Source organism: Oreochromis niloticus, linkage group LG15 (genome assembly GCF_001858045.2).
Source record: "Oreochromis niloticus isolate F11D_XX linkage group LG15, O_niloticus_UMD_NMBU, whole genome shotgun sequence".
Lineage (NCBI taxonomy): Eukaryota > Metazoa > Chordata > Actinopteri > Cichliformes > Cichlidae > Oreochromis > Oreochromis niloticus.
This window is the reverse complement of record NC_031980.2, coordinates 26,090,918-26,114,613: the sequence shown is the minus strand read 5'-3', so window position 1 is coordinate 26,114,613 and position 23,696 is coordinate 26,090,918. Positions and strand designations below refer to the sequence as shown.

The following is a 23,696-nucleotide window of genomic DNA, read 5'->3' as shown; positions in this document are numbered from 1 at the left end:
TTACTTACCTGGATGATTGAGCATGCATCAAGACGAAGTAAAAAGACCATTACAATAATCCAAACGAGAAGAAATAAAAGCATGAATAATCATCTCAAGTTCTGCCTTTGACACCAGTAGTCTGAGTTTAGAAATGTTTCTGCCATGTTTGACCCATGCCAGGGTCAAACATAGCAGAGAACCTTCCAGCAGCATCTTGGTTTATAATCCGCCTTTGGATCATTAGTTTAGGGGGTGAAGGATCCAAGTAAAACGGCAAATTGAAAAATATGTAGCTATGGTCACTCACATGCACATCCTCCACACATACATCATGTATATTTAAACCCAGAGAGAAAACAAGATCCAGTGTGTGGCCCTTTCTATGTGTGGGGCCAGAAACTTCTGCCTAAAGTTAAAAGACACTGTGACAGCGATGAGCTCAGCAGCAGTGTTACAGGATGCTTCATCAATATGAAGGTTTTAATCTCCCACTATTACAGCCTTCTCCAATTTAATGATGGATGTCAGAAGGTCGTTAAATTCAGTTAGAAAGACCCCAGCAGGTCCAAGAAGTCGATGGATTAAAATGCAATAAAAGTTTTTCAGAGAACAAATCTTCATCATCTGTGACTCAAATGACGAAAAGGAGTCCAAGGTCATCAGCCTGCACATGAATTTGTCCTGGTAAACAGCAGCAAGCCCTCCACCACATCCCGAAAGATGCGGAGTTCCGATGACGGAGCAGCCAGCCGGGCAGATTTTATTCAAGTGGACATAAACCTTATTTTGCTGCCATGTCTCAGTCAGATACATAAAATCTAGAGACTCTTTAATAAAGAGACTGTTTAGAATAAATGATTTGTTCGTTATGGAACGAACGTTAAGCAGGGCGAACTGAGTTGATGACAGTTGATCTGCGAAATCAACAGCTGACTGCAGCAGCACTTGAATTAAACACCTATGCACACCTGTGTGACTGCCGGGCGGTACGGCGACTCCAGAGCTGGGGGAAACAGTGATCGATGAACGGACATAGCTGTCACCAGCAAAAAGGAAAACTGATGACGGACACAGGTTGAGCATACTGCTTTTGAGCCATGGGGCCCAGGTCCCAGGCAGCAGGGTAACATCCCTACCAAATGTCAGGAGAGGAACTGGTTGAAGGCACCCTGGGGTCTCCCCACAGACAAGAAGCTAGCCTCCGGCTTCACCTGGATGCTAGGCCTCATTCCCCCTTTCCGTCTCTTAGGGGTGGGAGTCCCGTGGGTTGTGCACAGTAGCGCGCACTCAGGTAAGGAACACACCAGAGGATGAGGAAAAGTTTTTCTGTAGCTGTCCCAGCTGTCACAGTAGTTCTCCATTTAATCTTTAATGTTTAACAGTGTATCCCAATCACAAATTAAAGCAGCAGAAGCAAAGTCAGAACACAAAAGAGCAAAAATAACATTACAAATGACGATTGACGACAATGAAAACTACACTGTTGCTTCCAGCAAACTGCAGCAGGCTCCATCTTGCCACTCAATGACACATTAAGAACACTTCAGCAGACACACCTTATAATTATTAATGTGTTTAAGGTTCAGCGAATTAATAATGAATTAGAACCGCCATGATGGTTTGTGTTACAGGAAGTCATCGTATTTGGACAAGAGGGTGGAGCGTTAACCTGGTGGATCATCAGCTAATGCTACTTAGCTTGGTTACATCACAGACACTAATCAGTAACATCCAAATAAAACACAAAACCTGGACCTCAGCCTTCCTGGACAGTCTGTTAGCACAGTAACCTCACAGCAGCTATATTATTGGTCACATGATGTTATTAAAAATGACAAAAGGCTCCAACAGCACAAACATGGTCCAGAGGTCCAGTTCAGGTGAAGCTAGCAGACAACTAGCAGCTACAGCCACCTCTGTCGCCATCTACCTGCCAGTCACGCGCCACACCCCTAATAATGCAAACTTCAAGCCTAAATACAGTTCAGAGGAATACAGCAGAGGAACCCTAGTCAGGCAGTCAGTATTTTTCCACTCATGTTACACACCTGTGATACATGAACCCCACCTAGCCGCACCCACCATCTGCCATGGGAACCAGGTGATTCTCCCACAGAGGGTCAAAGTCAGAGAGTCAAAGTCAGAGAGTCAGAGTTTGAGTAACACGTCCTATGCACAGCACGACTGCGGGAAGGCAGCACAGGTGAGCACAGGTATGCCTGTCTGTTAGGTGTCAGGTATCAGTGAGCTGAAGGTGAACTTAACAAAGATTCATTAAAAATTAAGCAAAGTTAGAAAACATAATCTGACACTAAGCCTCACCTCTGACCCCGTGGTGGTCACTCACTGTAACACTGTAGAACTGTAACTTTTGACCCGATCATCATTGGGGCGATTGGGGCTCAAGAGGTGGGTGTTTGCCTTGTAATCGGAAGGTTGCCGGTCCAAGCCCCGGCTTGAACAGTCTCGGTTGTTGTGTCCTTGGGCAAGACACTTCACCCGTTGCCTACTGGTGGTGGTCAGAGGGCCCGGTGGCGCCAGTGTCCGGCAGCCTCGCCTCTGTCGGTGCGCCCCAGGGTAGCTGTGGCTACAATGTAGCTTGCCGTCACCAGTGTGTGAATGTGTGTGTGAATGGGTGGATGACTGGTTGTGTAAAGCGCTTTGGGGTCCTTAGGGACTAGTATAAGCGCTATACAAATACAGGCCATTTACCATTGAAGACTGATAGGTTTTTACGCTGTCCTCTGGACTGTGTTTGTGCTGTTGGAGCCTTCTCATCATCACCTGACCAATAACATGGCTGCTGTGAGGTTACTGTACTAACAGAGCAAGAAGGCAGAGCTCCAGCTTTCATTAAAATCTGTCTTTTATTTCCTGTCTGTTGTTTTCAGTCACTGAGGTTTATTATCTGTCATCACAGTGGATGACAGATAAAGTCCTGATACAGAGACGAATGTTTCATCTGATTTTTACTAAATAACTCTGAAATATTCCTGAAGTAAAACAGACAAAAGAGATTTCAAGCACAAATTACTGCTGCTCTGCCCTGAATACAACATGTGCAGATTACAAGGGATGAGGAGGGGAGTCGGGTTGATGGCTCAGGGGAAACTCGGCCAGCGTGATCTGTGCAGACTCAGAGGAAGGTCTGCAGGCTGAGGCCTTACATAAGTTGTGAGCATGAAGGGGACCCAGCAGGACCTCCCACCGCAGCAAAGATTAAAGCAGGGAAACTGAATCCTGCATTGAAAGCTCTATTGATGGTTCTAATCCTCATCTCATGCTTGCTGCTCTTTGTTATTTCATTAAACGTGTCGGTGGACGTGGTTTTTATAATCTCTGTGTTTGGACAAATGAGTGAAGAAAGCTTTGGCTGCTCGCTCAGTCGTTTTCTTCCACTCAGCTTCATTCATCAGGAAAGAACATGAAACAACATGACCTGAATGTTAACCAGGTGACATCACCAGCAGCCACCTGATTAGATGGGTGACAGTCTGAATGAGTAGTGACTCAGACACAACACAATGAACCAGTCAAACATCACGTTCAGCTCAACATCTCCGAGTACTATCATCACTACAACAAACCAGCGTTTGTCATCATTTCACCATTTGCTAACAGGAAGAATCTGGCTATTAACGATGTCAAAGTACTTTTCAAATTTCATAAGTTATTTAAAGTATTTTCTGACATACTTTGAGATACTTTAAAGTAGTCTGAAGTGCTTTGTGACATAATTTAATGTGTATTTTAATGAATTGTGTAGTACCTGAGGTCGGGGAAGTTCCGGGCCAGAGTGACGAGCTCCAGCTGAATGCTAGCAGGATCCTGCAGACGGAGGACCTCTGCAAGTTTGCATACTATCTCGAAGAGCCACGAGGCCTTGCTGCAGCCCTGAGGTAAAACAATACACTGTCAGTTCTCTCAGTACTGCAAGAAAAAACTGCCTTGACTCTAAATGTGACAGTATGCACGTCATCGCTCACTGTCCTTACTCAACAATCCAATAGCTTCCTTTTTGTTTCTCCTTGTTACACCAATGTATCCTCCTACTTTATCTGTTCTGCAAATAAATGAATTATTCTGATTCAGTGATGTTCACAGGAGAGCTGTCCAAAAAACGATGTGCCCTTTATAGATAATTGGAAAACTTTCTGGGGACGGCATCCATCCCACTTTGGGTGGAGCAGCTTTCATTTCTAGAAATCTGGCCAAATTTATTAACCCTCCCAAAATTCTCAGACTTTTTATCTGATTTAGTGCTCAGCTCAGATAAAATAATGTGGCGTGTTGGGGGAGCAGCTAGTTCTCTCCCATCATGCCTTGGGACATGTGCTGCTGTTTAGATCTTCTTGCTTTATTGTTTATGGTTATGTTACTTTTAACTGTTATCTTGAATGTTGTGTTTATGCTGCGGTGCAGAGTCACTGACAGCTGTTGTTTTGTAGAGAGAGTGCTGTACCATGAGTGAGTTCTGTTGTGCTGTTGTTGACCCTTGAGGCACACTGTAGCACCAGCAAGTGTTTAATAAAGAGCTCCCACTATCAGCTTGGGGTTGAACAGCAAGCTCCAACTTTCTGTAGAGCTTCCTTGCTAAAATTCCTCTGCATGCCACAATAATTATTGTGGGCGATTTTAACATCCACGTAGATGCTAAAAATGACAACCTCAACACTGCATTTAATCTGTCATTAAATGTAAAAAAAAACCCCACCCGCCAATTTAATCACACTCTAGATGTTGTTTTAACATATGGCATAGAAACTGAACATTTAACAGTGTTTCCTGAAAATGATCATTTCCTGATAACATTTAAATTTACAATAATTGACACAGCAGTGGGGAGTCGATTTCATCACAGTAGATGTTTTTCTGAAAGTGCTGTAACTAAGTGCTGTAACTAAGTTTAAGAATATAATGCACCCCACTGTTATCATGTTCTGTACCACAGAACAGCTACCTGAACGCTACTCTAACAGAGGCTGATTATCTTGTTAATAATTTTACTTCTTGGCCTAAGGAGCTTGAAAAAAAAAAGCATCTGGGCTTCTTTAAGTTTCTTAAAGATGTTTCATCCAAGAAGCTTCTTCAGTTCTAAGAGCAAATGGTGGAGTCACAGATTTTTAAGCCCCATCGGAGTGTCCCTAAAAGGGTCATGGACCCCCTATTGATCCTCTGCCTAATCACACGAGCCAAGGTGTGAAAACAGGTGTGGGTCACAATGAGCCAAGGTTTCGGGTGAACCCTTTATGAGACCTTGCCCCACCCTATCATGTGACTTACTGAGGTCAAATGGCCCAGGATGTGAGTGGGCGTGGTCTCAAAAAGACAGATGGTTTGACAGAGGAGTGAAAGAAGCCATCTATGTCCGCAGTGAATGACCATCTTTGAACAGAGGCTGGGTCTTATGACACCAACTGTATGCCATCCAGTTTTGAGATCCTTCCCAGACGCCTTAATGCATTAACAGTACCGCAGTACTATCACAGTATTACTAACTGAAGAGTGAACTAACTGAGACAGCTCTGGTAGTGAGCACACACCTATGTGAGGGTGCACCTGTCTCACCTTCTCTGAGAAGAAGCTGCTGATCTTTTTGGCGTCTTCAATCATCCGCTGAGCTCCGGCAGTCCACTGCTCCTTGCTCTTCATCTTAGTCTTCATCATCCTCTTCACATACTTAAGGACCACATCCTGATGCAGGTCACAAAGGAGCAACTGCAGACACACAGTGGGGTCAGAAAGACATACAGACAGGTGTGCAGACAGATGCACAGGTATGAAGGCTTTTCACCTCTCTGCAGACTGGTTTCAGGTCAGTCAGGTCGACCAGCTGTTGGCTCAGAGAGTCCAGGAGCAAGTCAACGAGAGGAAGTGAGCCATTCAGCCATCGTGGCGTCCACAGCTGACTCCAACACACCTTCTGTCATTTCCAGAAATAAAGGCAGTAAACATGAAACTTTCAGATCTTCAAACCGTGAGACGTGAGCACTGCTCTTAGCGACAAAAAGACGTTTATCAGAACAAGCTTCAGGTGAATAATGCAACGTTTCACGAAAACACTCTGAAAACCTCTGTGACGGGATTTCCAGGAGGATTTGATTTAAGGACTTCTCTTAATGTGCATGTTTCTGAATATTACTACTGCAGTACAGTATTCGTACCTTCAGTTTAACGTGAAGAGGACAGGTGAGATACCTGTACCCACAATCCCTCAGGGCAGACAGTGCATTCAGACAGCCGTGCTTCTGCTCCTCAGACAGATTTCCTGTTTCAGCTGTGATGTAATCCCTAAAGACAAGCAGAGAGAACCAGTCAGCAGCAGAGCTCATGATCACACACCTCGCCAAAACAGCAACAATAAAACGATTCAATCTTAAAAATAGACCAATAAAGATAACAAGTAGGAAGAAGTCAGGCTGTAACGTCATGATAAAGTTTTTATTTTTGTTTCCTCTGTGAGTCCTCCACAGTTTAAATGTGAGGCAGTCTCCTGTGGACACATATGAAATGTAATTCTTTATTTTCTGTGTCTGAAATAAAAGCAATGGATGACTCTAACATTAAATATAAGCATGTCTCTTCTGTAGAAAGACAAAATGGTTAACTCTCTCTATCAGTGCTATCAGATCTGCAGGTCATGTGATCGAGGTCATGCGTTCTTTTTTTTTCTTTTCTTTTTTTTTTTTTGCCACCTGTCCCGTTTGGTTCTTTTGCCATTAGAATTATTGTCTAAAGGCCAAGAAAGATGCCCAGTGGATTTACTATACCAAGTGGACCATCCCAGCCTTGCCGTATTGGTCCATTTGATTGACCTTTGTTTTTATTGTTTATTTATTTTATTTTTAGTTGTTACATACGGGACAGACATGACTGGGGGAAAGGAAAGGGAGAAAGAAAGAGGGGGAGGGAGGGAAAGAAAAACAGCTGGGAAGAGGAACAGTGATAAAGGGCACAACAAAGAGGGGGGGCCAAAAAAACATTATATATATGTACAAAAAAATAAATCCCCCGCTCGCCCCCATGGGCGGTGTATCCTTCAAGCTCGGGTCCTCTACCACAGGCATGGGAGCTTGAGGGTCCTGCGCAGTATCTTAGCTGTTCCTAGGACTGCGCTCTTCTGGACAGAGATCTCCGATGTTGTTCCCGGGATCTGCTGGAGCCACTCGCCTAGCTTGGGAGTCACTGCACCTAGTGCTCCGATTACCACGGGGACCACAGTTACCTTCACCCTCCACATTTTCTCAAGCTCTTCTCTGAGTCCTTGGTATTTCTCAAGCTTATCGTGTTCCTTCTTTGTGATGTTGCTGTCATTGGGAACCGCTATCTATCACTACGGCCGTCTTCTTCTGTTTGTCTACCACCACTATGTCCGGTTGGTTAGCCACCACCTTTTTGTCCTTCTGTATCTGGAAGTCCCACAGGATCTTAGCTCGGTCATTCTCCACCACCCTTGGGGGCGTCTCCCATTTTGACCTCGGGACTTCCAGGTTAACCTCGACACAGACATTCCTGTATACTATGCCGGCCACTTGGTTATGGCGTTCCATGTATGCCTTGCCTGCTAGCATCTTGCACCCTGCTGTTATGTGCTGGATTGTCTCAGGGGCATCTTTACACAGCCTGCATCTGGGGTCTTGCCTGGTGTGATCGACCCCAGCCTCTATAGATCTTGTGCTCAGAGCTTGTTCCTGTGCTGCCATGATTAGTGCCTCTGTGCTGTCTTTCAGTCCAGCTTTGTCCAACCACTGGTAGGATTTCTGGATATCAGCCACCTCCGCTATCTGCCGGTGGTACATACCGTGCAGGGGCCTGTCCTTCCATGATGGTTCCTCGCCTTCCTCCTCTTTCTTGGGTTTCTGCTGCCTGAGGTATTCACTGAGCATGCTGTCAGTTGGGGCCATCTTCGTGATGTATTCGTGGATGTTGGTTGTCTCATCCTGGACCGTGGTGCTGACACTCACCAGTCCCCGGCCTCCTTCCTTCCGCTTAGTGTAGAGCCTCAGGGTGCTGGACTTGGGGTGAAACCCTCCATGCATGGTCAGGAGCTTTCTTGTCTTGATGTCAGTGGCTTCTATCTCCTCCTTTGGCCAGTTTATAATCCCAGCCGGGTACCTGATCATGGGCAGGGCCTAGGTGTTGATAGCCCAGATCTTGTTCTTACCGTTCAGCTGACTCCTCAGGACTTGCCTGACCCTCTGCAGGTACTTGGTGGTTGCAGCTTTTCTAGCGACCTCTTCATGGTTCCCATTTGCCTGTGGGATCCCCAGGTACTTGTAACTGTGCTCTATGTCTGCAATGTTGCCTCCTGGTAGTTCGATCCCCTCAGTTCTGACTACCTTCCCTCTCTTTGTTACCATCCGACTACACTTCTCCAGTCCAAATGACATTCCCATATCATTGCTGTATATCCTGGTGGTGTGGATCAGTGAGTTGGTGTCTTGTTCACTCTTGGCATACAGCTTGATGTCATCCATGTACAGGAGGTGGCTGACAACTGTTCCATTCCGTAGTCGGTATCCGTAGCCAGTCTTGTCAATGATCTCACTGAGGGGATTCAGGCCTATGCAGAACAGCAGTGGGGACAGAGCATCTCCTTGGTAGATCCCGCCCTTGATGGTGACTTGTGTTATGGGCTTGAAGTTGGCCTCTAGTGTTGTACGCCACATCCCTATTGAGTTCCTGATGAAGGTTTTTAGGGTCCTGTTGATCTTGTACAGTTCTAGATCCAGGTGTGGGGCATTGAGTCATAGGCCTTCTTGTAATCAATCCAGGCAGTGAACAGGTTGGTCAGTCTGGTCTTGCAGTCTCGGCTGATTGTTCGGTCTACCAGTAGCTGGTGTTTTGCGCCTCTGGTATTCTTGCCCATCCCTTTCTGTGCCCCACTCATGTATTGAGTATGTATGTGCCTGTTCATCTTAGCTGCTATGATGCCTGACAGAAGCTTCCACGTGGTGCTGAGGCAGGTTATTGGTTGGTAGTTGGAGGGGACCGGTCCGTTCTGGGGGTCCTTCAGGATCAGTACTGTCCGGCCTTCAGTTAGCCATTCTGGGTAACCGAAGGCCGGACAACTAGCAGCTGGTTCATTTGTGCTGCCAGACGCTCATGGAGTGCAGTCAGCTTCTTTAGCCAGTAGGCGTGATCCACTTCGGGGCCTGGTGCTGTCCAACTCTTCATATTGGAGACCCTTTCTTGGATGTCTACCACTGTGATGGTTACTGGACCCTGTTTAGGGAGGTTGCTGTGGTCTGCCCTCAGAGCCACTAGCCACTGAGCATTGCCGTTATGGGCTGCGTCCTTCTTCTCCCATATGCTCTTCCAGTATTGTTCCGTCTCCAGCCTTGGTGGTCCTGTTCTCATATTGTTCCCCTGCCACTGAGAGTACACCTTGGCTGGTTCTGTGGAGAAAAGCTGGTTTATTCTCTTCTCTATTCTATTCTATTGGTTAGAATTAAGATTATTTTTATTTTTCGAGTTCATGAGGACTGATTTTTGGGAATGCATAGGGCAGTGAAAACCTTGTGGGCTATTACTCTATGTAATATTTTGTATTGAATTAATTGCAGACTGGGATTTCTAATTAAATGAAAGGTTTTTATGCATACCTGAGACCAGAAGTTTTAGTCTAAGTTGACTGATAAATCCGCTTCCCATTTTGCAATAGGAAGTAATATTGATTCATCTGTTTTAGAAAGCATTCTGTATATTTTGAACAGTAATTTGGGGGGTTTTAAGAGTAAGAAACTGTACCACATGTGGTGGTATTTGTAATTCGACTTGACTGGGTTTAAATTTCTTTTTTACTATGGATTTAATTTGTTGATATTCTAAAAATCTTTCTTATTGATCCCATATTGTGTAACTAGTCTGTCAAACGGAATAAATTCTATTCCTTCTAATATATGTTCTAAGTATGTGATTCCTTTACAACTTCAATCTGGAAAGTTAATCATATTATTGTTTTGCAATATGTCAGTGTTGTTCCAGATAGGTGTACGTTTGCATGGGATTAATGAAGACTCCATCAATTTTAGAAACTCCCACCATGCTGTCAGAGAAGAGTTGATGTTGACGCTTTTAAAGCATTCATGTCGTTTGATTTTTGAGCTGATAAATGGTCTGAAATCTCCATACCTAAGAAGGTATGTTAGAAGGTAAAACATACCTTCATAGGTATGTTTTACCTAAATAAACTATGATGATGATGATGATGTTTTAGCCATCCTGAGATAAATTGAAGCCTGTTGGCTAAGAAGTAATGTTGAAAGTTAGGTAGATCTAATCCTCCTCTATCCTTGGTCCTTAGACAGGTCATGTGATCTAGTCCACTATGTTTGGAAGACTTTCAAAGACTCAGATGTCTGAGAACTGAACAGGTGACCTCACCTGAGCTGCTGCTCGCAGACCAGCTGAGCTTTGACCACCGAGCGGACATTACCATGGTTTCCCTTCACAAACTCCTCCACACACTTCACATAGCTGAAACACACACACACACACACATCTGTTACACATCTGGGTGTCAGTCAGACGTCATTTACATGTCTGCATTTTTTCAGGTGAAAACCAGACTTCAAATATTGACTGAAGATTAATTTTAATATGGAAAATGTGAACAAGCAGTGAAGGCTTTATGAAAAATTTTATTTAAATAAGGTTGTGGAACAATTTATTGCTGAGCTGTACCATTTTTATTAAAAGTGGAAAGTACAGCCCTTGCACGGGGCGATCCGCGTTAACTCGCTAATGGAGATTTGCCTGTGTTAATGCGGTTATGGCGTTAACGTCATTTTAACGAGATTAGCGCTGACAGCACTAATTTATATATTTGCAGTAAATATTCAGTGAGCATGGGGGGAATGACGCCATAACATAAAAAGTTAGTTCAAGATTAGCAAACCAGATAGTATGACTGTACCTGTACAGGAAGTTCTCCAGCTGAACTGTGAGCCTCTGAACTTTTCTCTGGTCTTTGATGGCACAGCTGAACTCAGACAGGGAACCGGTCATCACCTGAAAACACAAACATCACAACACTAATCAACTTAACACAGACCGAGCCTCACCTGCACAACGGGTCTCACCTGAGCCTCACCTGTATGACGTCTACAGCCAGAGGACTGAAGTAATAACCATCGATGATCTCGGGTGTCCTTCCACTCAGCCAGTTCTCCTGTTCCTTCTTCAGGGCAGTGTTCAGCCACAGCTTCACCTTTTCCTGAAGAAAACGTTTCACTTCACATTTGTTCTACGAATTATAATCAGACGCTGTCGAGTTATCATAGAAACGGGGTTATCTATGTAACCACCCCAGCAGAAAGACGACCATCAGGCTGAAGCGAGAAGCTAAAGAGTGATGGCCACCCTCAACAGTTTTAACATGGTGACAAAGAGCTGAGTTGACCCGACAGCAGCATCAGTACCTGCTGCTCTTTACCTCTTTGTGGGTCAGGTACTGCTCCTCCAGCCGCTTCAGCTCATCTTGCGGCAGCAGAGAACCCAGACAGGGCACCTTTATCTGTCCATCCAGCTCTGTATGTTCCAGGATTTCACTGCAATGAAACAACAGACATTCGATATTACACCACTCGTCAACTCTGGCATTGCAAAAGTACACAAATACTAATGTGAATAACAGAAGAATGAACAAAAGGAAAAGACTAACAGCAGGAGCCTATGGACAGTCTACAAAGTTCCTCTACACTCGTTATTCAAAGACCTGGTGTCTATGAATAACGAGTGTACACACACCAACCAAATTGACCAGTTGGCTCCACACTAACTCTGCACTAAAGGAAAGCCCTGTCCCAGTCCTTAGACAGGTTCCAGAAACCAGCCGCCTAACAGAGGCGACTGTGGGAGGGGCTACAAACATATTGAGCATATCTGAGTGTTTATATGATGTATGTGTAACCCAGTGAGTTTTACAAGACTCAGTAATGCACTACAACATTGTTATTGTTAATTGTGACTCATCATTACTCTGTTAATCACTGAGTTGAGCTAATATAAATCAATAATAAAAGATAAATAATATAAATATAAGAATAAAACCCCAAAGAGTATATTTGACACCCCTGCTGGTTAAGAAGGAACAAGCCCCGCCTTCCCCTGCTCTGTACCATCACGTGTGCTCAGACACAGAGAGAGAAAGAGACCACTGCTGATTATTTTCCGCCGAGCTAATTGCTGGAAAAGAACAATAAACTTGATAAATTGAGCAAATATCCATACTGGAGATCTGCAAGGACCTTGGAGAAACGGACCTGATTTGTTGTGAACATGTTGGACTTTGGAAACATCGCGGTAAGTCAGAAGCTGTTAAGCTAACCTTGAAGCTAAAAAGTCGGAAGGTCTTTCTTTGGTGGCCTCTCTTTCGCTTGCCTTGAGGGTTCCACCTGAGAGCCTGCCTAGTGATGTTGGTTGGTGGTTCATGTAGAGCAGGGGTGGGCAATCTCAGTCCTCGAGGGCCGGTGTCCCTGCAGGTTTTAGATCTCACCTTGGGTCAACACACCTGAATCACATGATTAGTTCGTTACCAGGCCTCTGGAGAACTTCAGGACATGTTGAGGAGCTAATTTAGCCATTTAAATCAGCTGTGTTGGTTCGAGGACACATCTAAAACCTGCAGGGACACCGGCCCTTGTGGAATGAGATTGCCCACCCCTGATGTAGAGCGTGCCCTACCCAGCACCTTCTTTTCTTCCTGATTCTTCCTCTACTGGGAGTTAAAGGTTATAAATCTATTTTATTTCCCTGTTACATTTGATGCTTGAGCAGCACTGTATTGATGTCTCTGCATATTCTTATTTTGCCAATGCCTTACCACACACTGTAAAATTACAGCCTGTGGGCTTTTGTATATTTTTTGGTAATTTGATTTTGTACATTGAGTGTAATTAACATATTGCTTCATTGCTATGCAGTGCAAAGCAATGTTCCTGTAATTCAGTTAAAGGGGCAGTACTGGGAAAAATAATCTACCATAGTTCATGGTTTATTTATGATTTCTGATCGAAATATGCACCTTGATGATAAAATAAGCTGATTGTGATTTAAAGATTGCATTCATGATTAAGATGCACTGTAAAGACTATGATTAGAAATGAAACAATGTTTTGTGCTTGTTTTGTTATAGCACTTACATTATTTACATATGGCCATATATATCACTAGAATGTGAACTAGTAATGGCCCTGTTGTTTAAGGGCTAGGTTTTTTTGTGGGATCGTGAGACCTGGATTTCTTCCTGACGAGGAAGATGGCAAACTGTTCCCTTTGAACCGAACCATAGCCATTCCGAGTTGGCCCAGAAGGGCAGGTTGCTCTTCTCTCACGAACAATTGCAACAGTGCAGTAGAACGAAATCGCACTAATCACAGACTTTTGACCTTTTGGATTTGAGTTGACTGAACACTGACTATTAAGCTGGCAAGACTGACATATCTGAGCTCAGATAGGATTCTAGTTATCATTATTATTGCTGTTATTGTATTTTATTTTATGTTTTTGTTTCTGTTTATGAAGTGCTGTTTAATTGTTGTTACATAGTTCAATACAATTCAAAGCAACTTTACCTGTAACTCTAGTCATTCTTTTCCGCGCAACTCAACTTAGCCCTCCTACGAATCTGGCTATTGGTCCATTCTCTCCATTTTACTTTAACATCCCCTACCCTATCCTGTACTTGGCTACCTATGGTTTGGAGACAGTGGTACTGACAAAAAGACAGGAGACAGAGGTGAAGATTTTCAGAGAGCAGTATAGACAGGATCAGACATGAGCTGGATTGAGCATGTGGAGAGGAGGGAGCGTGGAGGATGAAGATACAGTTACCTGGCAGAAGGAGAAGAGCAATACTTCAGAGGAGGATGTAGTGAAGGAGGACATGCAGAGGAATGGTGTGACAGAGGAGGATTCTAGGATAGGAGGCAAATTATCTGTTGTGGAACCCCCTGCTGTACTTCAAACTATGGGCTTACTTGTTGTTACTATAGTATTTAAAAGTAGAATAGGAGGCAGAGCCTTCAGTTTTCAGGCCCCTCTTCTGTGGAACCAGCTTCCAGTTTGGATTTAGGAGACAGAAACTATCTCTACTTTTAAGACTAGTTTTCAAACTTTCCTTTTTGATAAAGCATATAGCTACGGCTGGATCAGGTAACCCACCATATCAGTGTGAGAAACATTTCGTCACTCATTCGAGTGACTTCAGTCTCAGCTGACTGCAGGTTTCCAACCTTATAAACAGTACATTTGCATAATGACTTAAATTGGAACCACCGTCTAACAATGGGCTTTGAGGTCAGTTTCTTGATCAATATGCAAATTGTCATGACCCTTGATCAACAACCAGTGATAAATGGCCATGAGTACCATTCACAGAGAGTTGGGTAATGGTTGCACTCATAGCATTGTAAGATGGTGACAGATGTACCCTTAGGCCCCCCTCCTCGATTCAGAGATGGTCTTTCCCTTTTAAAATAAATGGTGTCCTTGACTCCCTGCTCAAACCAGCGTTCCTCCCTGTCCAGGATGTGTACATCCTCATTATTGAAAGACTGGTCAGTGGCCTGTAGGTGTGAATAGACTGGCCTGACCTGGCTTTAAGAGTTAGCTCTTCTGTGTTATGCCATCTGCTTAGCTAGTGTCATGGTCCGGGTGACCTGCTGATAATTTTTCGCTGAGATTCATGTTCTTCTGTGTCCACCCCTGGGCAGAGCTGTCATTTCCTCATTTGCCCAACTCACCTGGAGCTAATCCCAGGCAATCTATGACCAGGATTAGGTATTTATGGCCACCGTCACTGTCTCTTCATCTCCAGTTCATCAACTTACCCACGCTGGTAATAGAGTCACTCTTTCCATGTTCTATGATGAAATTTGTGTACTTACCTCATTCTCTTTGTGATACAGTTCTCTTGTCATGCTCCACGCCTCAGCTGTGCTCACCATCCGGACGCTGGTCTATATTCACTGGATTCTTGCCGCTGCTTCACACTCTGTCCCCCTGGAAGGATCTCCCTGCCACACCTGCCTACCCTCCTGTCATTGGTTTTCACAGGACCTTGGAACTCAGGTCAACCCATCATCACTATACTCAGCTCACCACCTGGATCTTCACCTCCCCTTCTAAGTATCACAGACTCCACCTGCCCATTAGTAGTCCTCTCTTAACCTTCATTCTCTCCTGGATAACTTTTGTACCCTCACTAACTAACTGTCTCCTCTGTTCACAGTTTGCCACGCTAGATTGTCACACCACGACTCAAGTCCTATGCCTACCACTTAGATCCCCAAGCCATGAGTCCCTTGTTGAATTTAACCCTTTGTTTATGTTCAAAGAATAAACTACTACTACCGCTCGTCACCCCTCCCAGGGAAAGGTAGAGCTCCAGAGATTTCTTTCCTGAGCCATTCTTTCTAGTTGGCTCCAGGTGTAGCCCATCTTTTTTACTCCTGCCTCAAGGTCTCGTCGGAAGGTGTTTCTTTGGTGGCCTCTCTTTCGCTTGCCTTGAGGGTTCCACCTGAAAGCCTGCCTAGTGATACTGGTTGGTGGTTCAAGTAGAGTGTGCCCTACCCAGCAACCATCTTTTCTTCCTGATGTTTCCTCTACTGGGAGTTGACAGGTTCTTTCCCATAGTTTAATGTTACTGATGGTGTCTGGCTAGCGAATGTGGAGAATCCTTCTGAGACAGCTGTTGTGGAATGTCTGGATTTCTCTGTTTGAGGTTTGTTTGTCTTACAAGTTTCAGCCCCGTACAGCAGGACTGACTTCACGTTGGAGTTGAACAGTCGGATCTTGGTAGTCTCGGTCAGCTCCCTGGAAGGCCAGATGTTCTTGAGCTGGATGAAGGCGACTCTTGCGCTGCTGATCCTTGCCTTGACATCTGCATTGGTTCCACCTTGCTGGTCGATGATGCTGCCAAGCTAGTTGAAAGAATGTACTTCCTCCAGAGGACGTCCATTAAGGATGATTGGGTTATTGCTAATGGAGTTGATGTTAAGGATTTTTTAAACTCCATGGGTGTTGTTAAACAATAAAGTTTGTGCGACATTTACTCTGTTGTCTCTGCGTTTGGTTCTGCACTTGAGTCTGCAGTTACATACAGGCTTCCAGGCCCTTTTGACAGTCAGAGGTTGCTTGGTTTCCCCAATGTATAAATCATGGCAATCCTCCTGGCACTTAACAGCATACAATATATAGCTTTGTTTCTCTTTTGACCAATTTTTGGAGCAGCGTGTTTGCGGTTTAAAAGCCAAAGAGACGTGGTGCTGAGAGTCTCAACTGTTCCGATACTCCTGACACAAACTCCTGGCCTCTCTGCCTATGGGGATGGTGTTCACTCTGTGTTGTAACGTCCTGATGACACCCAGTTTGTGCTCCAGTGAATGATGAGAGTCAGACCTTAAATTCTGAAAAGTGTGTGTAGGTTTACAGTTTACATCAACTTTTAAATGTCCCTCATTACTGATGAAAATCTCACAGTTTAAGAAGGCTAACCTGCCACTTTGCATCTCCCTGGTGAATGTGAATGTGTTGGGCCACCAAGTACCAGGATTGCCATGATTTATACATCGGGGAAACCAAACAACCTAAAGAGGTAAAGCGGATGGCACAACAGGCCAGGACTCAGCAGTCTATTCACACCTACAGGCCAGTGGACAATCTTTTAATAATGAGGATGTACACATCCTGGACAGGGAGGGAGCGGCGAGTCAAGGAGGCCATTTATGTGAAACGGGAAAGACCATCTCTGAATCAAGGAGGCGGCCTAAGGGTACATTTTTCACCATCTTACAATGCTGTGAGTTCAGTCATTCCCCAGCTCTCTGTGAATAGTACTAATGGCCATTTATCAGTGGTTGTTGATCAAGGGTTATGACAATTTGCATATTAATGATCAAGAAATTGACTTAACAGTTAATGGTGCTAGTTTCAGTCATTATACAAATGCACTGTTTACAAGGTCGTTTCTGCCACTGAAAACATCCAGATCAACAGAATCAACCTTTTAGGATTTCCTTACTTGGATGATTGAGCATATATCAGGACGTGATGGACTGAGTGTTTCGTCTCCACTCTCTATGTGAAAATTGACCTCTGCAGTTAATCATTATGTGTTATTAATCTCTGGCTCTCTCCCACAGGGTGTCTTTTGTCCTATCTTCCTCCCATAACCTCCCACCGGTCACAGCAGATGGCTGTGTACCTGAGCCTGGTTCTGCTGGAGGTTTCTTCCTGTTAAAATGGGAGTTTTTCCTTCCCACTGTCAAAAAGCGCTTGCTCAAGCGGAGTCATATAATTGTTGTTTTTTTCTGTTTTCTTTCTATTATTGTAGAGTTTTTAACTTGAGGAAACTGTTGTGATTTGGTGATATAAATATAAAATTGAACTGAATTAAATGAAACAATGTATCTGGTTCTGTTAGCATGATCACTCTACAGGAGATGGATTACCCAAAAGTTGTTCTGGATTCAGGAATTTCTGGAAGGATTCTTTATAGATGTGAGATAAAACTGAGTGTTTGGTCTTCATAAATGCATGATAACAGCCTGCTAATTACTGTAAGCAGTTAAGAGCTTCTGGCTTTTTTTGCTGAAGTAAAATTAACCTAACTGCTAAATTCTCTTATTGTTTCTTCAGCCTGTAAAATTAGCTGATCCTTTCTGTGTAAAGCAGTTTGTGCTCCACGGAGGAGGAAAAAAAGACCATAAAAAGTACTAAAACACAAATCTGACCTCAGGTTCGGATACTCTGACTCCTCTATTGAACGGGACCAAAACCTGTGCACCTTGTTTAAAGGCATGACTGTCTCTTGCTGTGTGTTGTGATGACCTCACAAAGTTCAGCACCTGTGTGGGTTCCAAAGTGCCTCAGAACGCGGACCAGGTTCTTACTGTGTGACGTATTGCTGGGATCATTCTGATTACAAGTACACCAAAGTTATACTTCATGGAGAGAATACTTTCTGAAGTCTTATTGTCGGGGATACCACCACACTGAGCAAAGATCATAATTCGCACACACTAACTTCTCTCCTGCAAATTAATAAGCATGAGCCTGACAGAATACGATTATGCAAAAGAAACTAGTCTGTGGTTACTACAAAGAGGATAAAGATAAGGCCTGTGGACCAGAACTGGGACCTACAGGGTCCAGTCTGGCCCGCTGATGGTTTAAATAAATAACTGTGGATGTTTCACAGTGCAGCAGGAATCAGGGCTGTGTTCAGGTAAGGCAGAGGACTGACGCTCAGACAGGACCTGCTGTGATGCTTCTATTGTTACAGTTCTGCAATAACAGCTCTGCTATGACGGTTCTGCAATGATGGACCTGTGTAATGGCTCTGCATTAACGATTCTGCAGTGATGGTTCTGCTGTTACAGTTCTGCTGTAACGGCTCTGCAATAACGGCTCTGGTCTGACGGTTCTGCTGTAACCGTTTTGCAGTAACCGTTCTGTAGTAATGGTTCTGCTGTAATAGTTCTACTGTAACAGCTCTGCTGTGATGCTTCTACTGCAACAATTCTGGAATAACAGCTCTGCTGTGATGGTTCTGCAGTGATGGTTCTGCTGTAATGGCTCGGCTATGACGGTTCTGCAGTAACTGCTCTGTAGTAACAGTTCTGCTGTGATGGTTCTACTGAAACAGTTCTGGAATAATGGCTCTGCTGTAACAGCTCTGCTGTAATGCTTCTGCTGTGACGGTTTTGCTGTGATGGTTCTGCTGTAACGGTTCTGCAGTAACGGTTCTGCTGCGACAGTTCTGCTGCGACGGTTCTGCTGTAGCGGCTCTGCTGTGACAGTTATGCAATAACGGCTTTGCAGTAATGGTTCTGCTGTCATGGTTCAGCTCAGTAGAAGTGTTTAGGTTTGCATTGATTTGTTTCATGGTTGTTGTTATGGTTGTTGCTATGGTGATCAGCACTCTGCTCTTTGGCCTGTGGGTGGAGCTGTCACACCCGGTGCCGCAAGACTCACTGTGGGTAGTACTGGTTGACCCAGGACAACAGGTAGCTGCAGTCATCGTCGTCCAGCCCTGCAGTGGTAAGCTGAGTGAGGCGGACCGAGAACTCCTGATGGTACAGGCCGGCGTAGAGGTTCATGATGTCTATGTGGGGAGGGTAGCAGTTCTTCACCCTCCTCACCACCATCAGCAGGTCTTCCTTCACACATCTTCCCACTCGACACACCTGGGCAGGTTCATCAAACAGGAAGTAGGGTAAAAACTCTCATCAAACCCCCTATTAACATTAATCGACTGTCCCAACCAAAACAAGAAGGGGAACTAGTCCTGCCCAATATAGAGTATTATAGCATCCTTTTGAAATGGCTAGATTAGGCAAACATTGGGCAGAGAAAAACAATATAGATTGGATTTTCATAGAACAAGAGCTTGCATCTCCATTCACACCAATTGATATTTTATCAAAAAAAGTAAATAAAGAGGGTAAGACGCAAAATCCTATTTTGAAATTTTCGAAAATGGTATGGTTGGAGATGCATAAGAAATATAAACTTGTGCCATATGTACAAAAGTGGTATAATCCTAAAATTAAATTTGGTAAGCAGACTGTTTACTGGACACAATGGCTAAGAAGAGGTATCAGTGACCTATTTGAGGGGGGTGTTTTCATGTCATATGAGGATATTAAAAATAAGTTTCGTTTGGAGGGTTATGACCATTTTTGGAAGTATTTGCAAATAAGAAACTGTTTAAAAGGAGGAGTTACAATAAGACAGGAAAGTAGCCGATAGAGAATTTCAAGCTGTTACACCCATCACTGTGCAAAGCTGCGAAATGGTATAATATTTGCCCATGGATTAAAAATAATATAAATAAGAGCCTGAAAAAATATGCCAAAGGGATCTAGGGTGTACAATGGATGAAGGTACATGGGATTCTATATTGTCAAACAATGGATTATACATTAGGGAAGCCAGGGGTTAATTTATTCAGTACAAAATTCTTAATAGATAGTATTATACTCCTTCAAGGCTGTATAGAATGGGTGTTGGTAGAGAGGACTTGTGTTGGAAATGCCAACAAGCCAAAGGTACTTTGATACATGCCCCCTGGGAATGCCCGCTGGTTTTTCCAGTTTGGAACACTGTATTGAATTATATGCAGGGATGGACACTTTGTAACTTGCCCAAATCACCTAAATTGTGTCTACTAGGAGACAAAAGAAAGGTGCCATAATTAAATAAACACCAGTTTAGAGTGTTAAGCACTGCATTGGTACCATGTGCCCATGTCATTTTGGAATACTGGAAGGACACCCATACTCAAATGCTTAAAATGTGGAAAGAAAGAATGATTGGGAACTTTACTTGTGAAAAGATGTTGAGAAGGTAACATCATGTGACGGAAGCTTCGGTAGAACAATGGGACAATTTCTGCACCTACAGTACATGTCTACCTGACTTTTTGTTTGTTTGTTTTTTGTTTGCTTTTTTCTTGTTCGCTTTTGGGGGGGGTTTTTTTGCTTCTTGTTTTTGGTTGTTGTATTTTTGTATTTGTTGTTATAAAATGCAAAAAAAAAAAAAAACTCTCATCCAGCTCAAACTGAACACCAGCAGAGCTCCTCCCACACCTCCTCTCAGGTGACTGACCTGTCTCTTCACAGGTGAGGAGAGCCGGTCGGTTCCTCCCGAGGTGTCTTCGGCAGCCTCCTTTATTCGGCCCTCCACCATGTTCTGGAGCAGTATGTTGTGGATGCTGAGACATTTCTGAGGACGCCATCTTGGGACTTGCTCCTCCTGACAGTCTCTCCAGCGCTGGTCCTGCGCCTCCTGCTGCTGGATGGACGCCATGGCACTCCTCAGGACCCCCAGCTCCCCTGCAGAGGAGGAGGTGGAGGAGGGGGTGAAGGTGTCATTGATGGCCTTCCACAGCTTCAGTTGCAGAGCCTTGAAGTCTTTGTGCAGCTCGTCCTCCTCTTCCTCATTGACCGAGTCATGTCTGAACAGGTCCTCCTCCCTCTCTATCAGCCTCCTGCTTGACTCCTCCAGCTGCTCCTCCTGCTCCACTTGCACCTGCTCGACCTCATCCCCTGAAGAGAACAGAAAGTATCAGAAGCAAAAAACCACAGGAGCTAAATCCATCAGCAGATCAGGTCCTGGCTCTCATTCTTCATGTGAACCAAACACCTGCAGTTCCTCTGACGTCCAGAAGAAACAGCAGTGAGTCAGCCCCATAGACTCTCATGTTAAAACTTCACAGCACAAATAAACATGTTTACAGCCTGATAAACAAATAGTTTGGTCTTCTCCTTCATTGCACATGAATGGGGTGGTGGGGTCTTTATACATCACCTGTTTATTAGGGGCTTGGCCTATTTTCACTGACACAGGAGGCTATAGCTGTTAGCTAGCTAGCTTCACCTGAACTGGACTTCTGGACTGTGTTTGTCCTGTTGGACCCTTTTCAACCATTTTTAATGAGATCATGTGACCAATCGTATAGTTGCTGTGAGGTTACTGTACTAATAGACTGTCCAAGAAGGCGGAGCTCTGGTGAAAGTATTGTGATTGGATGTCACTGAGCACTAATTAGCAGGCACCGTTGTCAGTAAGATGCTCCCATTCAGTCTATGCTAACCTAGCTACCATTAGTGTCCACATGTTGCCATTTTTTGAAACAAAAACTAACATAGAGAAAATCCTCAAACCGAGGCTTCATGAAAGCTACCAGTGGGTGACGTGACTGTTGCTATGTCCATCTTTCGTCTACAGTCTGTGGTCCTAGAGAGTTACCTGGTTCTAGCAGGTCTTGTGGAGGTCTCACCTTCATTGTTGTTGTGCAGTTTGCGGTTCTTCCAGATCTTTGAGGGGATCTTCAGTCTTGGCAGTTTGCTCCGGGCTCCTCCTCCTTCTCCGCTCTCCTCTGCACCTCCTGGTGCAGTCAGTAAGAGGATGAATGAATTTGTGCAGCTGATATTGATTCATTAAATCCTGAATCGAATTTTAAATATAAATGTATTTTGCCAGAATCTTGGCTTAGAGCTCACAAAACTATTTCAACAACTGCCAAACAGCTAAAACAGCAACGATTAAAGAGCAGGAAAATGGAAAAAGATGTAAACACATACACAGACACGCCGTTGGTGCTGAAAGCCAAAATCTCACAGATTCTGAAGCTGCAGGTTTCAACGCTTTCAGACTAAAATTCACTTAACGAGCAGCAAAAGAAGATCAAAACTGGACTTCACATTTGATAAAAATTGTCATCAATTCCCTCTTACTTTGGCTGTTATTTCCTGCACAGCTCTCTCTCTCTCTCTCTCTCAGTGTACTCAGAGACCAGTTTACCATCAAAAATCTCTGTTTTCTGCATTATTTGCTGCTTATCATGCACCAGTCTACCGTTGTGTTCAGTGCTGTCGGCCTCCAACATGAAAGCCTCATTTCTGCTGTTCAGTACTGAGGAAATTTAAACTTTTACAAATGATTGCTTAGCTGTCTCTCTAATCAAACCTCTGTAACTTTGCTCTGCTTCACTTCAGCAGCATCAGGTAATGTTCATATGTTTTCATGGTTTTCTTCTGTTTTTGATCTACTGCAGAATATTTTTAAGGCGGTTATCTGCTATAAAAAGCCAGGCCAGGAAAATCTCCTTCATGTTTTTATCCCCAGTTACTTTGGCACAAAGGCATCTGCTGTGATGCTCACACCTCTGATGAAGTCTCCCGGTGTCAGCTTTGTTTTTATATATAGATATAAGCACTGTAATGGATAAAGATGATGAAATGATCACAAACACCCAGCCCTGCTGCAGACACTGAATACGGTGTAAGCTGACAGGCTCTGAGTCACTGCAGAGGGCTCACAGATTTTCCAGCTAAACCTGAGCGGCACCATGAAACACTGATATGAACACCAGAGTAAAACTCGCTGCTGCGCCGTAAATTTGAGGTTTTTTGAGCGGAGTTTGGTGCGGACTCTGCACTTCCCCAGCAGAGCGCCGCCTGCAGTCTCAAGGCGGCAGTACACCCGCTGTTGCTCTGATGGAAACACTTCAAACAGCCCGATCAATCTGATCAATGAGTCCGCGTATCGATCACCAGCACACACAAACGTCAAACCGACGACACGGACTCCGCTGCTCCTTACCTCATCTCCTCAGCTGCCGCTTCGTGTCTGAAAGAGCTAGTGATGCGTGAATCATGAACGAATCGTTCAATACTCGAGAATCACTTTACTGATTCGTGAATCATGATTCACAAGCCCAACTGACTCACTGACTTATCCCTGTTGCTGTTAGCAGCAACATATCTAGCTTATAATTAAAATTGTGGAGAAAAACACAACATCCAGTATCTTAACAAAAACATTTCTGCTCTGAACTGGAAGAAAAAGCCCTGAGTAGAAGCTCACATCAAGACAATAGCTCCTCGGTTCACAGTAGCATCGCTCTGCTAACATGCTAACAGCACATTTGAGCTACTCACCCCCTCCTTTCCTGTGCTGAATCGTAGGGTAAGCAAATCACTCAGGACTCGCTCACCCCCTCCCTCCTGTGCTGAATCATAGAGCCAGCGAATCACTCAGGACTCACTAACCCCCTCCCTCCTGTGCTGAATCGTAGAGTGAACGAATCACTCACTGACTCACTCACCCCCTCCCTCCTGTGCTGAATCGTAAGCGTAAGGGAATCACTCAGGACTCACTAACCCCCTCCCTCCTGTGCTGAATCATAGAGCCAGCGAATC

The 23,696-nt window shown here is 44.3% G+C and overlaps 1 protein-coding gene across 2 annotated transcripts in view; it reads right to left on the bottom strand.

Annotated features, from left to right (window-relative positions):
- tnfaip2a (tumor necrosis factor, alpha-induced protein 2a) overlaps positions 1-23,696 on the bottom strand; it is a 40,904-nt gene that overhangs the window by 9,226 nt on the left and 7,982 nt on the right. The window contains exons 3-13 of one of the 2 annotated variants that reach the window (XM_025899091.1): positions 21,773-21,880; positions 20,599-21,038; positions 18,964-19,175; positions 11,420-11,534; positions 11,078-11,200; positions 10,901-10,995; positions 10,369-10,461; positions 6,147-6,273; positions 5,777-5,905; positions 5,551-5,700; positions 3,752-3,876 (exon numbers count right to left, since the gene is read on the bottom strand). In XM_025899091.1, the coding sequence (XP_025754876.1) occupies positions 3,752-3,876; positions 5,551-5,700; positions 5,777-5,905; positions 6,147-6,273; positions 10,369-10,461; positions 10,901-10,995; positions 11,078-11,200; positions 11,420-11,534; positions 18,964-19,175; positions 20,599-21,038; positions 21,773-21,880 (1,717 nt within the window). The remainder of the gene's footprint in view (positions 1-3,751; positions 3,877-5,550; positions 5,701-5,776; positions 5,906-6,146; positions 6,274-10,368; positions 10,462-10,900; positions 10,996-11,077; positions 11,201-11,419; positions 11,535-18,963; positions 19,176-20,598; positions 21,039-21,772; positions 21,881-23,696) is intronic. The other variant, XM_025899092.1, reaches the window with a different exon arrangement.